The sequence below is a fragment of the Syngnathus acus genome, chromosome 10 (assembly GCF_901709675.1).
Source record: "Syngnathus acus chromosome 10, fSynAcu1.2, whole genome shotgun sequence".
Lineage (NCBI taxonomy): Eukaryota > Metazoa > Chordata > Actinopteri > Syngnathiformes > Syngnathidae > Syngnathus > Syngnathus acus.
Window position 1 is genome coordinate 15,650,340 of NC_051095.1, and position 16,815 is coordinate 15,667,154.

Sequence of the window (16,815 nt, forward strand, 5' to 3'; positions counted from 1 at the left end):
TGGTTGGGATCCAGTCCGAGTTGTATCCCGCCTCTCCGCTGAAATCGGTACAGAAAATGGGTGGATGGATGTATGACTGTGCCCAACAAAATGTAACACTTGTCCAGCCATACACTTCCTGACAGTCAAAAAAAAGGAACCTGCAGCATGTTTTTCTTGTTTGTGTGTTTCTGTGCGTCCTCCAGTTTCTGCTCATATTCCGCATGCACCTTAGTTCATTGCATCAATCCATTTTCTAGAGCGTGTATTGTTATTAGTGTTGTGGGTGAGCTGGAGCTTTTCTCGGCTGATTTTTGAGCTAGAAGCAGAGTAGCGCGTACACAGGATGTTCGGATAATCGAAGACGATAAATATTTCAAAGGTGTGTATGTGAATTGGAATGGCTGTTTGTTTCTGTGGACCTTGTGATTTACTGACAACCAGTCTGGACTAAAGTCAAACAAAACCAAGCAGGGCCGGTGCCATATACAGTATTGTCACTCAGTTTGACATAATGGCACTATGCTGCGTTGCATTGCAAATAACTATTTCCAAAAGGATATTTTCTGTCAAAACCTCAGTCACAAGATATGGATTATATGCTGATCTGATTTCGGTTCTCATTTTTTTCAAACCAATGCTGTGAGTTCAAATAGTGTCCAGACATTGTTTTCAATGGCTTTGCCACCTGCCCTCCAAAGTGAAGTCAGCTGGGCTAGGTTCTGCCACCCTGAAGAGGATAAGATGTAGAAAAACATATGAGCATCGTGAATGTTACTTAAGGCAGTTTTTCCAACCTTTATGTAACTAAGGCAAATATTCAACATTTTGAAAAAAAAAATCTGAGGGCAAAATTAAAGCCCAATTTGTACGTGTATGATGGATTCACACATCTCGTGGAAGAACGTTTAATGTGTTAGGATAAATAGATAAACGATGATACTGTACATTATTTATTCGTAAATCAATAATTTTCAAACCAATTGGATAATTTCCAGCAGCACGAATTCCGATACCGTCCCAAGGCATAATGGTTGGGATAACTGTATACCAGTTTGACAGTTTGACCCTGGAAAAAATTCATCAATTTTCCATGATTTCCTATTGGACAATTTGTTTTGAAAGAAGTTAGTCCAACATCCAAGAATCATTTTGTTGACCTCAGAGGTTCCACTCTATTTTTGCGTTGTGCCGGAGGTTCTGAAGGTTTGTGTCACTGAAGCATTGAACGAATAGATTAGCTCCGGTTTTCTTACGCAATGCTTCACTGACTTGGCCCGTGTGACAATGATGTGTACACGTCATTGACAGGAAGCAACCCGAGCGCTCGTTTGGACATTTGCCTCATTCGCACAGTCTGGTGCATGTGCGTGTACTGTAAATGACCACAGTGTTCCAGGTAATCATTAAGATCTCAATGCCCACAATTTTGTAATGGGGTTATTGCAGAGTTCAGATAATGAGTCGTTTTGTGTGTCCACTCATGCATGTACACACTTGTGTATTTGTACTGTTTCTCATTAGTGTAAGATGCTGAGGTCATTGACATCAATCAGCAATGTAGCTCCCTCCCTTCATATATACTCCTGTTTTATAAAAACATTTCCACACGCAGCTTCATTTAGCGTGAGCTTTGACATGATGATGAGTGAGGGGCGGCCCATAACAAAAAAAAAAAAACCTCCCGAGTTGACCATGTGTGTAGCAGCTGTAGTGACTACACGTCTGACACACGCGTGCACACACACACACCGACCTGAAGAAAAGCAGCCTTTCAGTTGACATCACAGTTGGATCTGCCACATCATTCAGGCTTTTCTTCTCCACTCACTAAACAACTGCTGTCTCCATTTCAAATTTCCCCGACTATATATTCTTAGAATCCTCACACCTGCACATGAATACATAATGCAGAGCAGTGAAGTGCAATGTGGTGTTGATTAACTTGTCAGCAGAGAGAGGGAAAAGAGGGCTGAAGGAGGAAGGATGTAGACAGTGGAGGAGAGGAGAAATGCTCTTTTAACCTCTTTCCCATACAAGGGGAGGCAGGGGAAGAGGAGGGGGAGGAGAAAGCCACAGAAAGAGGTGGGCGACAGTGGGAGACAGCGATGAGAGAGAGAGAGAAGGGAGGGATAAAGCCGGTAAAAGTTGATAAGGTTGCGCCAGTGACAGCTTAGGCGACACGTGGAGCTTGCGTCCTCGCAGAGGTATCGAACCGGCCACCGGGCAGCAGCGTGTCTCAGCCACTTATTGATTTGAAGCAACACAGGTAGGATACACTACACTATAAAAATCGTTCTCTCCATGCAGAGACAATTTCTTCCATTCCCTGTTGAAGACGCAAATTGGAAAAAGATCTGCCGCTGCATTTGGAATTCCACTCAAGTGTATGTGAAGTTTTCATGTCGCAGTGTAGAGAATTTGGATACGTTTTTATTTTAAACTTCATTGTAATATTACACAGAGTATGTTGATTCATGCCCTGCTAGGGATTTTTTTTTATTTTCAAAATTCCTTTTCATTTGATTGCATTTGTGAATGGACACACATGCACACTCGCATACTATACTCTATGAAAACGTAAACAAACACACACTTGTTTATTTATACCTTTATTTTTTTCAGGGAGAGCCAGAGCCATAGAAGCTCTGTGGGAATCAGGGCTAATGCTGTAGGATGTGATGTGAAAAAATATTAGGAAAAGCCTGCAAGTAGAGCTCAACTTTAGAGTTTGTCTGCTAAGAGGGTGTGCACACTTTTGCAACCTCATGTTTTTATTTTTACTTGAATGAAATATTTTTTTCAAACAGTTGTGCAGTTTAGTGGTCGCTTTATCACATTTATGAACATAATCATTTTTATATCAACCATATGTACTACGTCTGTATTATGTATTATGTTATCTAATGTATTACAATATACTTATATATATATTTATTATTTCTATATAAATTGCTAGCAGTAGATCAACAGAGATTTGGGGCCCTGTACATATTTCAAAAGAAAAATGTAATTTTGCCCCACACCACGTCAACACTGCACATTCAAAATAGTGTCCCTGTCAGCCAATGAAAGATCATTACTTTTACTCACCTTGTGGCACCACTCCTTTATTTGTCCTCATTGAGAAATTCAAATATTCACTAGCTAAAATGCAGGCACCCACTCTTATCAATAAATATTACATAATAAAAAGTAGATATATTAAATTGTGTTTAAACACACACACACTCTCACACACACACACACACACACACACACACACACACACACACACACACACACACACACACAATGCATTTCAAGCTCCACCACATATTGCCAAGTAGCATTCCATGCAAATTTCTTCCACAAAATTTGAATACTGACCAAAACTGTCATTTCAAATTTTGTAGCATCACCTGACACGGGAGTATACTTCATTTCAGGTTCCTTCGGTTCAAAATATGTTAGTAATGGAGGCTTTGAAGATCTGTAGTCGTTTCACTTTCCTCTCTGAACGCTTGCCCACTCTGTCATTGTTTCCCTTTCTCTGCCTGCATGAGTCAGTCAACAGTTCCAGAATTGAGAGTATTTATCTTTCTCCGTACGTCAGCGCTTGCCAACTTTGATCACATCTGAGGAGGAACGCGCCGAATGACCTTCCTGACATTTTCTTGTTAAAAACCAACATCTGAGCTGACTTTGCGCGTGTGCAAATGTACGCTTGTGCGTGCATAACTCCTCGCCTGTGTATAAGAGCTGAGGTCAATGTGTATATTATCTCTGCATGACTCTGCCGTAATTACACAGTGAGAGGTGCCCATGTGGCGGCACATTTGGCCCCTCGCCACATCCCCTGCTTTTATTATGTCTTCTGTCTGGATGGAAAGAAAAAAAACACGGTGCGTCTGTGCATAATCAACGTAATAATGTAAGTGTGAAATCAAACTAAGCGTACATTCAAGACTGTGTGGTGCATATACTGTATTTTTTAGCAGCAGCAGCAGGAGTCATCAGTCTGTCATGTCTGTGTGTTGACTGACAGATTTCGTCAAAAGACACCCCAAGTCTCATTGTCTAGAATTGGGGTCAATTGATGATTGTTATTGCTGCAGTGGTCACATGACATCTTCTAATTGCCTGAACAGATTTGCCTTTTGCTCTTGAAAAGGACAAATTGCACAGAAATAGATGCGCTTTGTGTGTGTAAGGATGTGTGGGAGTGCATTTCTTTCAAAGTTGATGATTGATGATGTAAAACAGCCTGACAGCACTGACCTCCTTTTCCATCCTCAAAACAGAGCAGACGGGACAGTGGCTGTTAAGGAAAACCTCTGACTCCAGCTGGTGAACTTTCATTAACCCACATTGCTGAAAATCCAGGTCAGAACTTGTTTGTTGTACTCCGCACTGTCTTAAGATGAAATAAGCAATGGACCATTTTTGCAGTGACGTCTGTCCACGCTGTTATCTTTACTTCTACTACTCATATTTCATAGAATGGCTGGGCGAATATTGTTGTGAATAAATTTAAAGGGCAGCTTCCATTCGCCGAGAAGCAATTCAGCTGTGTTCACTCCCACAACGGCGCAAACACCTAGTGTGTCTAACTGTAGGCACCGAAAGGAAATGATTGTGCTTGGGCCAAATTTAGGCTCGGCATAAAAATAGGCCCCCTAGTGTTTGTTTTACTTTCTGATCAAATCAGTAAACCGACAGTCAGGCTCTCAGAACTAATTAATAGCAAGAGGTTCAAGAAAACTATGTTATTTGCCCAAAAACATCCGCCATGTGAAAATGCCTGTAGTGTAAAGATCCGAGATTAGGGAATGAGTAAATAATTTAGAACACATCCTAAAATCCTGGAGTGAGTTGTTTTTGTTTTTACAGAGATTTTACCAAGGGCGGGCTGTTCTTGTAATTGTGTTGGCTGTCACGACATCCCGGAATCAGATAGAGGACACAAAAAGAAGACTTGCACAGTTCCCAGAAAAAATTTCCGTTTCAAGCTGTCAGGCCCAGTAAAAGTTTGCTGTAAAACTGACAAAACGAAAGAAAATAGAAAATTGTGAAACAAAAGTCAACTAGATTAATGGTAACATATAATGGAGAGCACCATAGATGAGAAAATAAAAAATAGCATAGATTTTGCAGTAATTAAGTGTATAGATTTTCAAACAACGGTTTCTTTAATTCGCACAGAATAGCAACATATACTGTACGTTGTTGCATCTCATCCAGTAAACCTCAGTGATGTCCGGCATGTGGTGCCACAACGCTGTAATACAACGAAGGCATGCAGCTCTAAATTCAGACTTGCCCATATGCCCTTTTCCCGTCTGCCCCACTCGAGGATCGAACCCGTACTGTCACCGCCTGCTAGCTAAGCAGTCAGCACCCCGTGGGAGGTACAGAAAGTGAAGTTTTATGTACTACTGTGCAGCCCATGGCATCCATTACATCGGTATATTCTGTAAAGACCCATTACATTTTTCAAAAATCCCCAATATATCACAAGAACGGGACATAGTACATAATAATATAGCAGCATTCTTCACAATTTACCTTTAGTTATTAATCAGTACGTATTATTGCATTAGCAGCAGTCAAGATACAAGTTGCAAGAGACGGAGAGCAGGTCATCAGATATCAATTTAAAAACACTACTAAGTTGCTATGTCATGAGTTGAGTTCCACAAAAGTGACCTTCTAAAGTTAGTTTTATCACTTAGCATCTCACCTTCTCTACTTCTCCCACAGCCATTGAGATGATCACGTTCTTTTGCATCTCCGTCCTGCAAGGACTTTTACAGCAGGCTCTTAAAACAGTGCTGCACGCACGCACGCTTCGTGGAGCCCGGGAATTGATAAAACACTCGTCACGTACAGGCCTGGACTCTAGGGGGAAAAAAAGTGTCAAGACTTGGGAGTTTTGCAGCTCCGAGGGCCAAGTAACACAATCTGACCCCTTGAAATAGACCTTGGGGACAATGTGCACACGCGTGCTTTTTTGTGTGCTAGTCCACTTGACCAAATTTAACTGAGGGCATTCTGCAGCTGCTCCCAGGTTTAGTTATAGTATAGTAGCGCACCGAAACGGCACAGCGGGCTGTCGAAGGCTGTCACTCTCCTGTTTCTCCATCTCATGCACACACATAGTTAAAAGACTCAAAACACAGGCTAAGAATACAGCAAATACATACGATCACATTACCTCAAGGTAGGATGCCCTGGAGGAATGGGATGGTGGGATGGGAGTCGGGATAAAGAAGGATGACGAGTGACTATGTGGGAAGGAGGAGAGAATCTCAAATGGTGGAATTCACCAAACGCAGAAAGAAGAATGAATGATGGAGTGAATGTTGGGAGGTCAAACCATGGTAGGATGAGTGAGAGGACGAAATTAGATGGTGAGATCCATGTGAGGAGAAACTGAGAGTGGGAACAATAAAGGGAGAGTTTGGGAGGATGGGTTAATCATGGGAAAGAAGGGATACATTACAAGAGAAAGTAAGGTGATCAAAGGATGGATAATGGCTAAAAGAAAGGGATTATGGAATGAATGAAGCCAAAGAGAAGATGGGGGAGGGTGATGTGACCATGTCAATCACACGACTGTGTAAAAATAACAACAAATTGTATATTTCAGCCTAAAACAGTCATTTAAGCGGGTAGAAAGTTCAAAATATAAACGATGGACACTCATGGCACACCAAAGCAGTGTTTTTTCCAAAATGATTTTCTTTACGTTGGGATTCAATACAAGGCACAATAAATCTGTACACTTGTTTTTTTTGTTGCAAAATTCAGAAAAGCCAACTTTCACAAAAGCAAAACTTAAAATGTCTCGTTCAATTGCCTAACAAAGTTATTTTTAAGTTTGAGGTCACCCAACTCATTATTTTTTTAAACAGTGACAGGCTAAGGGAGGACGTGTGAAAAACGTAATCGAGTCACAAATGTTCTGCTGAGGGAATGAGTAGTACGGGTGCATTGTGTATGGTTTGCACGTGATGAAAGGACGAGCTGACCTAAATATTCAAACTTCAAAGATAAGCTCTGTCTCGCTGCTCTGCTTATTAAAGGAAGTCAGTACGAGTCTGACTTGGCGGCCAGCGCGTGGTCAGTCGCTGAGGTCAGTAGAGCAGCACAGCAGACTGGATTTGCGTCTATCATTAGGGATTGCGATCCATGTTGTCTTATTTTGGTATGGCTTTAACACTAGTGTAGGCACACACACACACACACACGCCCATACACACAACCATGGGCAATAGTGGAATTTTAAAAAAGGCAAAGCAGTTCAAACGGTTCACGGAGCTTAGATGAGATGGATGAGGTCGGTCTTTTATGAGCTCATAGCGACATTTCTATGTCAAGCCACCGATTGATTGTCCCGTATCGGTTACCTAAATGTTCATGATGATATCATCTATTTGTGTACATGACAATTTTATGAGGTGTAATTCTACAATAATCCCATTCTAGCTATTTTTGTATGGGATTTTCGGCTTGTCTCGTCAGGGGTAGCCACAATGAGTCACTCGCATGATTTGTTTGGCAGAGTTTTTACGACGGAATCCCTTCGTGACACAACCCACTGGAAACAGCAATGGATGGGAAGTGAACCAACAGCGTCTACATACATTTTTTATACATATACATTTCAATACAGGTCATAATTTTCTCTTCTTTATAACAACTGTTGAGTTTGTCCGCGTTTGCTGCAGCTCCTAAAATGTTCTTGATTGAGGAGAAAACTAAATAGTTGGCTTGTTTTGTGCACATAGCAACAAACAACTGGTAAACACGTTTTATAAGTTCATTTACATTAGGTCCAGTCCCATCTAAGTAGAAAGTGTGTGCGTGCATGTGTGCGCGCGCACACCTCTTCATTCAATTTTAGCCCGGCCAACATTTCAATGACAGTAATTGTAGCTTATAATAGTTAACAATGACAGTTATATTTAATTCTATTTAATAGAGCATTTTGACTGTGAGCAACAGACTAATAAAGTGGGATGCAAATTCTACCTCAAGCCACTTTAATGAGATGTTGAATGGCCATTAAATGAAGTTGGACAACAACAGCTGACTCACAAACAAGACAATTAAGAGTTTCAAAACAGGACATAAAAACAAGCATCTCTAGAGATTGCGAATGTCTTTGCAGAAATTCCCTGATTGTCAGAAACAATAAGTTAGTCAAGACACATATTTAACCCGTGTGTTTCTTTCAGATGATGTCATCACAACAACTGAAGAATGCTTGGCTGTGGCCGCTTCTAGTCGTGCTTTTGAAGCTGTGCCTCACTTTTGCTGATCCTCTGCGGCCACTCAACGGGAGCGAATGCGCAGCCAAAGGCCCTGCTTCCTACATTGTGGTATTTACGGGCCACTGGAGTCCACAGGCCTTCCCAAAGCAGTATCCATTGTTCAGGCCTCCTGCACAGTGGTCCAAACTCATAGGTGAGAAGTCATACTGGCATTAAATAGTACTTTGATCTTTGAATAATTTGGTAGTTTTATGGCTTGTGTCACACTGGTGTCGTATCCTGGCTTCAGCCTCCCTGTTGAGATTTTGAATGTTCTCCCCTGCGCTTGAGTTTCCCCCGGCTTCCTCCCAAATGATCAAAAGTTGCCTCTCAAACCAGCAGTGTCCTAACCTAGTTCTGGAGGGCCACTGTCCTGGGTGATTCAGATGACTCCCTCCGATTCAAATGATTAGGGTTGTGATCAGTCTTCTTCAGAGCTTGCTGGCAAAATGAATCAGCTGTGTCGGAGGAAGGAAACTAAAATATGCAGCTCAGCAGCCCTCAAGGACTGGAGCTTGACATCCCTGCTCTAAAGTCTAAAGACGAGGGTGTAAATGCTCGGTGGTCAACATGTACCATCAGAGGTGGCAAATCCAGGTCCACATTAGAGTTGAAGCACCTGTAGCTAAAAAATCCAGTGTGGCATGCTTTTCAATTCTGGCCCTGGATTTGCCAATACTGGCCCTCAGTTTGGCAGGCAAGCAGTCCAGTGTTCCTGGCTCTTGCCCAGAGTCAGCTGGGTTAGGCTCCACCTCACCCCTGATTCGACGAGCGCTATAGAAAATGGATCGATGCTTGCTTTTTACCAAACTGCTGTGTCTGCTGCCTCGCTTCTCCACTTACACCCGATGCAAAATCCCCACTTTGCTTAATTGAGTTTGTTCCATCGTAGTTGATGACATTCCACCTTCATCCTTTTCCAATCCAAACCATTCAGATTGCCCGCTGACTGGTATTTTTGCTCTCTATCAAGTGTCACTTTATGGCCTTGCTGTCAGCACGCACTTCTGCTCACAGACACGAGCAGTGGCGGGATGTTAATGAGCTAAGTGGTGAATAGCAGACGGCCTAAACGCTACCAGATGGATTTCTGTGTTTCTCTAACTGTCTCCTGACTGTCCAGCCATATCTATGATAGTTTTCTATTACCCTTCCTCCCGCCCACACCCACACATTTCCACTGGTTTACCACAGTGCTGGCGATAAAGAGTGCAGCGGAGGTTTGGGGCTGAGAGAAGGTGGGTGATGACTATCGGGGCGTGGTCGGGTCAGAACTTTCCTTAAAGCTCGGAGCAGAATGGGAAACAATTCAAGTTCATCTCGGCTCCTTTTTCCCTTCCAAATACGGATGGATGGCAGATGTTGATGCATGTGTGTGTCCATGTGTGTTTGTGCCAGACCACGGTTGTGCGTCAGTGCCTGTGGCGACCGTGGCTTGCTTCGGTTTCAGCCGCACTGGTCCTACCTTGCCAGAAGATGATGGCCTACTTACTCCATGAAGAGGCAGAAACCAGAGCTTTGGTGGCAAGAGTGTGTCATCAATGGATTTAAGAGGGGACAACCCATCAAGATGTTTGGAGAATGGTTTAAGGCTCCTTTAGTGACGGGACAAGGACACTGCTCTGGGTGAATGAAGCGTGTAAAAAAAAAAAAAAAAAAGGGATGCCTTAATATCTTGGTGGGGTTTAAAAAAAAAAACATGATGGGTGATTGAATTTCAAGGTCTTGATGCCTGTGGGAACCTAGTTAGGATGGAAATGCAATTATGGGCACAAGTAATGACAGAACGGGGAGTAACGGGATAGTGTGTGAAGTGTCCTGGTCACGTTGTGCGTGTGCGTGTGTGTGTGTGTGTGTTTGTGTGTTTGTGTGTGGCTTGCTGCGCTGTGTGCATTAATACATGTGTCAGGAGTGTTTAAGTATGACTGCGTGTGCTTGTGCGTGTGTGTGTGAACCTTGCAAAGTGAGGTAAGGCAGAACCATCAGAGCATTTGTCAGCGTGTTTCTGGCTAACCCTGCTCTGGCCTTAAAACCACTGGGTCCAGTCCAGTGCTACTGTGTTTTTTTTTTTCAATAAGAAGCTTCATTTTAAACAAAATATAGTGTCCCTTCACAGATAACCGGGACGACATCTGAGAATGTGAAACAAATGGTTTAGTTAGTTTGCAAACAAATATCAGTAAAGTAAGGATTTTTAGGAATTAAAGACCTGCGAACCGCATGGACTTGAACATCTTGACAGCCAAAGCACATTGGTTTTATCCGTGTAGATGAAGAAAGTATTCAGAGATATGCATTTAAGCTCTTTTGGGGCGGCGGCGGTGATTATGTGTTTAAATGCAGGAAGCTGGAGGCAGTCATTGAAATACCTACAGACTCCAGCACGGTGGAAGTGATCTCAGCGTCTGGCAGAGGCTCTGTGGTCCTTCACTGACATTGGGATGCATTCCAAAGAATAAGAATCTCACTGCTGTCTTCTCTTCTTTCTTGTGTGTCTTTCTCACTTCAGCGGTGAGCCATAATCGCCATTTTCGGCTCTGGGAGGAGGGCGCTAAGGCCAGCGAAGGGGTGCAGAACTTTGCCGAAGTTGGCGTGACGGTGGAGCTGATGAAGTCGGCCAAAGAGGCAAGGAGGAGACGCTCGGTCGGCACCATGTACCGGACGGCCGGCATCCCAAACGGAATCGGGCACAGCTCCACGGAGTTGCTCATGCTTCCCAGGAACTCACTGGTACTTGAAGTCAAACTCATTCACAAAAGCACACGCATATGCTCAGACAGCGTTAAAAAGCCACATTTCCTGCAAACGGTCCAGTTCAACCGGGAACGGTATGGTTTGGAGCCGTAAACTTTGATCACCGCAGGGAGCGTAGACGCAAAGGCAACTGCTGTGTCAGCTGTTGAAACGTGTGACATCATAGCATTGTGACACAACGTAACTGGGCTGTAAATCTTGACTCAAACTGGCCAGCCAATGTCTGAGTTAAACACATTTCAAGACCAATTTAAAGTCGGACGAATAAGGGCCGTATCTCTCTCTCCGGGTATTAGATTACATCTTCAAATCCCTTCCATGTACATAATTCAAAATTATTTTTCCCTCCTCTTCGTTTGTAGTCTTTTTCAAGTACAAAACGTTTGACCCCAATCTAACTCCATATAAAAGATGACGAGGTAGAAGTAAGCCTTAATTTGTCGGATCTTGAAAAAACTCGCCTATTGACTGCTTGCATAAACATAACCAACTACAAATGTTGGTGCCACGTGCTGCACAACATGACTGCGTTCCACTTAGTTGGAGGTCTGGGTCAAGGACACCTCTCTGGCAACAACACTGTATTTTGATCTGCTCTATCCATTGAGGACTTCAATCTGTCAGTTCTTAGTCAAGTCCTTGTAACCAAGACTGTGCTCCAAGAAGTGACAGTTCTCTGAAATCCAATAAGAGAAATGCTTTAGGGCAACCCCACACCACTTGAACGTGCCACTGATTTTTATAATGGTGCCGAATTGGAATTGTCTGACGCTCTTTTCTTGGTACCTTTCATACATTTTGATAAATGAGAAAAAAAAAACGTATTCAGTCCGACAGTGAACCACTTGAGCACCGATTTCCACCACCCAATCAGGCTGCTGGCCCCGGAGCCACAAACGCCCACGTGCATCCTGCACAGTCTGGACTCTGACGCCTGTCCCATTGAATTCTGTCTGATTGTCAGATGTCTTTAACGCAATAGTTGTGGCGCCTGCACTCAATCAGCTTTCTTTTGAAATTACATTACAATATAAATACAGCTAATTTCTTGGAAATGCTCAACCATCTCGCACCACTAGCGGTTTTGAAGCAGGTTTTACTTTCTCTGAACTATATTTAGATATGAAGACTGACACCAATCGGATTTTTGGATGAGCAATAAGAGGGCTCAACCATAAGTCTCCAGAGATTGCGTAATACCTCAGGAAATAGAAATGACTCCACTGCGATGCCTCTTTGTGTACACAAGTCTCAACACTTGTGTAATGTCGCACCAGTGTGCCATCGTCGGATAGTGTTACGGCATTCCTAAACAGCATAAGTACCTGGAATAAAATGCAGTGCTGTTTGAGCGACTTAGCCTACCGGTGTAATACCTTTAATTGATTGAAGTGACAACATATACTCATTTTGCATTAAAATATTCCCTTAAAAAATATCATTTGATACAAGCAAGTGCCACCATTGTTGTGTGATGTCAGACTTCTGCAGAAATCAGGGTAGCTCAATCAAGTGTCGAATCACTGTGGGATGAGGATGGCAAATTTGATTTCCTGGCTGCAACTTTGGTTGTCACGGCTTAGCTGCCGTACTGAAAAAAAAATTGCAAAGGTCAACCGGAGACTCTTCTGTGGCTGGGAATACATTGGAGTGCACCACTCATAAATTATTTAACAATAAAAATATATTGAATCTACACAGATAATATTGAACTAAAACACCATTTTGTGCGTTGCTTTATGTTGTCTCATGAGAAAGATGGATAGTGGTGTGTTTTTAATCATTGCTATGTGCCTGGTGACCTACATTATCTTTATTGGCCGCCAGACCTTGGGAGCCCTGAAAATCATAAACAATCCCGCTGGAGCACTTCGTTGTTGTCAACTTATCATCATCTGAGGCGTCTGTCGACCGGGCCGAATTCTTCTAGACCAGAGGCGGAAAGGCAATGCGGGTCAGACAGTTGTGCGGTTTGTAGAACATGACAGAATGATGAGTGTCTGTTGACTGCTTCATCTGTTATTCAGCTTTTATGCAAGCTTGTTTTTTAGGCTATCCTTCTCCAGCCATGCACAAAGCCACAAATACGGTGTCTCAAACACGGATAGTACGACATGTCTCCATAAACCTGATGAGCTTCTTGCTGTTGTTTTATTTGTACAATTGCCATTGTGAGTCACACTGGGCACGAATCCCGAGGTAAACATCTAGTTAGTGGAAGAGTTTTCTTGCTGGACAAAAAGAGAGACCTTGATTGGTTCATTGACGATGTCAGCATGGCTCCTATTTTCAGCAGTTCTTCAGATATAAAAAGGTTCTGCAGGTTTCTGGGTGTGAGCCAGCCCAGCATGTGCTGACTGACCCCCAGGCTACTTCCTGGATGAGGTCATGAGCTAACGGAAAATATTCATCACACAGGCAAACATGCATAGGAACCTGCATGCGGGTCTTTCTTTTTATCATTGGATGAAGAAATACGGTCGAGGTGGTTTTTACTTTGGCTTGCGCACGTGGTATCAACATGTCTCCCCTGGGCATACTTTTTGCCAGGGCCAGTAAATCCTAAACACGTCCGTCTGTCTGTCAGACTTGTTTTATCGAGAAATCGTCAACTGCAAGATCAAAGCGTACTGCTCCTGACCTACAGATGGAGATTCATCCTGAATCTGGTCGGTCACTTGGTCCCAAGTAGACTGTAAATGCAAAATGTGAAAATACGTCCTTGCATCTGCACAACAGAATTCAAGCAGTTTCTCTCACCTTTACAATTAAAATGTGATGACAACATTAGAAGCACAAACCTGAAAAGCATATTGATGATCATATTGTTTCAGCTGTCTCTGATGGTGAAGATGATCCCCAGCCCTGACTGGTTTGTCGGCGTGGACAGCCTAAACCTTTGCGAGGGCGGTCACTGGAAACAGGACGTGACCATTGACCTGCAACCTTATGACGCCGGGACCGACAGCGGGTTCACTTTCTCCTCCCCTAACTTTCCCACCAGTCCTCCAGAAAACATCTCAAAGGTAAATTAGGGTCTTAAAATGGTTACTCCTACAAAACAGACATTTGACAGCGGTATTACGTCTATCGACACTGGTTCTATGTATTTGTCCGTTACAGCATTTGAGAATATATTGCAAACAGTATACAAAGAGAAGTATAGCCATTATTTCCAATGTTTGACAAGATGGGGTCAATGTCTCAACTGCTCGTATGAGAAATAGATTGAGAAGTAGGACTTCAGCAGATTTCCCCTAGAAGTGAAAGCTTGGCAGAACTCACCTGACCTGAAGTCATATAATAAAAAAAAGACCTTTCTTATATAACAAAAGGCATTTAAAAGTTGGGCTCTTTGACATTTGTTGGCTCGCTGAGTGAATTATGCCTGACGGTATGTTTTTGTTTCTATGTGTCTTTCAGATCACCTCTCAGATGCCAAACCACCCCGCCAACTCCTTCTACTATCCACGCCTGAATGAACTTCCACCCATTGCCAGCATAAAGATCACACGGCAGAGCAGATCTCTTCACCGCCAAGTACCCATGTCCAATCACATCCTCCCAAACTCCATCACTCCTCAGAGATTCTCAGGTGAGCCCTCGTTGTTGAGATGATCAACAGCACAGCACAGCACACACATAATGATCATGTGTCTCCACCAACAATTGGAAATATCCTCCACCAAAGCAGATGTCTGCCGTAGTACCAGGATAGACCTGAGGGAGGCAGCAGAGTGACACAAGGCTGATACAGGCTGCCGGAATATAGGAAGAAACAGCACTGTTGCCAATTTAGCAACTGCCAACTTAGCCACCTGACCCCTCTACAATTTTGCAAAAAAGTCATATAAATTTGCTTACAACAAAATCACTCTTATCACACCCACAGCATTAGAATATTTTTTTTGTGACAGAAGAATCAGGGCCTGCTGGCTTTGGCCTTTCTGTGTGGAATTTGCATGTTCTACCCATGCTTTTTTTTCTTCTCAGTATTCGGTTCCCTCCCACATTCCAAATTAAATTGACTGTGTGTGAAAGGTTATTTGTTCATACCAACCATTCAATCATCACTGGAATTGTTGCTTGCCATATAAATGCTCAGGTTTCCTATAATAATTATGAAATAAAACTGTGGTTGTCATTTTTATGGATAACAAGAATCTTGTTTTACTACCTCATCGAAAGTGGTTCAGTTGCAGTTTAATCAATATTTATCTGTTTTTCCACTGACATAGTAACTCCACTCGACTGTGAAGTGTCTCTCTGGTCATCCTGGGGCTTGTGTCTGGGGCCCTGCTCCAAAGGCGGCGTCCGCCATCGCACACGCTACATCCTTCTACGGCCGGCCAATGCAGGCGATCCTTGCCCTGAGCTGGAGGAACAAGCTGAGTGCCTACCGCACAGATGCGTGAAGAAGCGCCACTAACCCACAGATCACGGTTGCTGCCAGTATTCAACACTGGGACTCATGGTATTACTGCTGGACTGAGAAACTTTTTTGCATTATTCCCTTGGTAATGCAAAGGATTTTCCTCCCTGTCAAGACTGCATTTATTGTGTTGCCTATTAGTTTTAGTGTGTAGTTCTCCCTTGATGGCAAATGTAGCAGAGTGTTGGACCAATGGTGAAAAACAACAACAAATAAAAATAAAAAAAACTTCATGTGAGGTGTTGTTGCTGAGGTGAGTAAAAGTTAAATGAATTCAAGTGAGTCCTCTGTAACCTCCATCAAGTCAGTCAAGTGCCTGCCCACAGTCGCTCTATTACGCACACAGCAAACTCTTTTCACTGACCACTGGCCACATACAGCACTTTCCAAAATAACCTCACGCCCCAACTGATGAACATGAATAACGGCTTAAAACATCCATCCAGCCAGTAAAGAAGCTTATTTGTTTTAAAACAAGATGCCATTTTTAAAGGGAATATTTATACGTTGTTCTATTTTGGTTATTTTAATGTTAACGTTTTGTATATACCGTATTCTAACTCATGTATTACTCATGAATAAACGTGAAGTGTTTTTCACAATAGGACACTTGTGTGTGGCTTTCAATTTGGGAAAATAAACATCTTCCTGTTTCCACAGCTCTTAGAGAACTTTATTAAGAAAGAGAACTTTATTGACAGCTAGCGATTATCCGATTCAAATTCTACATTGTTGAGGAAAATCTAGTCAACAGAAAAAGCTTAAAGAAAATGCCTTTTAATCCACAGTTATTTACTAAATCATACATATCTTTTTAAGAGTCTCTTCCATACTTAGACATCATCTGAAACCATTTTGTTCCTTATTTTACCTGACAGCAGAGTCGAACAGTCTGCAAATTGGCCTGTGGGAAGTAAAATATGTTCTACTTGGATCAGGGTTGTTTAAAGATGACCTCTGACCCCTAGCACAGAGAGCCTTCCACAGTTGTTGGAGGCATGCCTGAACCAGAGATGCAGCCACTTACAGTGAAATGAACTATGAATGACTGTAACCGCATATTGATCAAATACCACACGTCATCAGAGGGTGAATGGTTGCGTGTTATCTTCATAGTTAGTTTTTCTGATGGCAACAGATAATCCATCCATCCATTTTCTGTACCGCTTAGTCCCCACGGGGGTCGCGGGCGTGCTGGAGCCTATCCCAGCCGTCATCGGGCAGTAGGCGGGGGACACCCTGAACCGGTCGCCAGCCAATCGCAGGGCACACAGAGACAAACAACCATACGCACTCGCACTCACACCTAGGGACAATTTGGAGTGCTCAATCGGCCTACCAAGCATGTTTTTG

General features: G+C 42.9%; 1 protein-coding gene across 1 annotated transcript; it reads left to right on the forward strand.

The window, feature by feature from the left end:
* The first annotated feature begins 1,946 nt into the window (after positions 1–1,946).
* Positions 1,947–16,067, forward strand: spon2a (spondin 2a, extracellular matrix protein). The gene is made up of 7 exons (XM_037262330.1): positions 1,947–2,248; positions 4,263–4,344; positions 8,202–8,430; positions 10,786–11,006; positions 13,865–14,056; positions 14,454–14,625; positions 15,269–16,067. The coding sequence occupies exons 3-7, from the start codon at positions 8,202–8,204 to the stop codon at positions 15,457–15,459; spliced, it is 1,005 nt and encodes a 334-aa protein (XP_037118225.1). The 5' UTR covers positions 1,947–2,248; positions 4,263–4,344; the 3' UTR covers positions 15,460–16,067.
* The last annotated feature ends 748 nt before the right edge of the window (positions 16,068–16,815 follow it).

Coding starts and splice junctions, on each gene's coding strand:
- spon2a (XM_037262330.1), top strand. CDS start 8,202: ATGATGTCATCACAACAACTGAAGAATGCTTGGCTGTGGCCGCTTCTA. Junction 14,057..14,453: donor CTCCAGAAAACATCTCAAAG/GTAAATTAGGGT, acceptor TGTGTCTTTCAG/ATCACCTCTCAGATGCCAAA. Junction 14,626..15,268: donor CACTCCTCAGAGATTCTCAG/GTGAGCCCTCGT, acceptor CCACTGACATAG/TAACTCCACTCGACTGTGAA.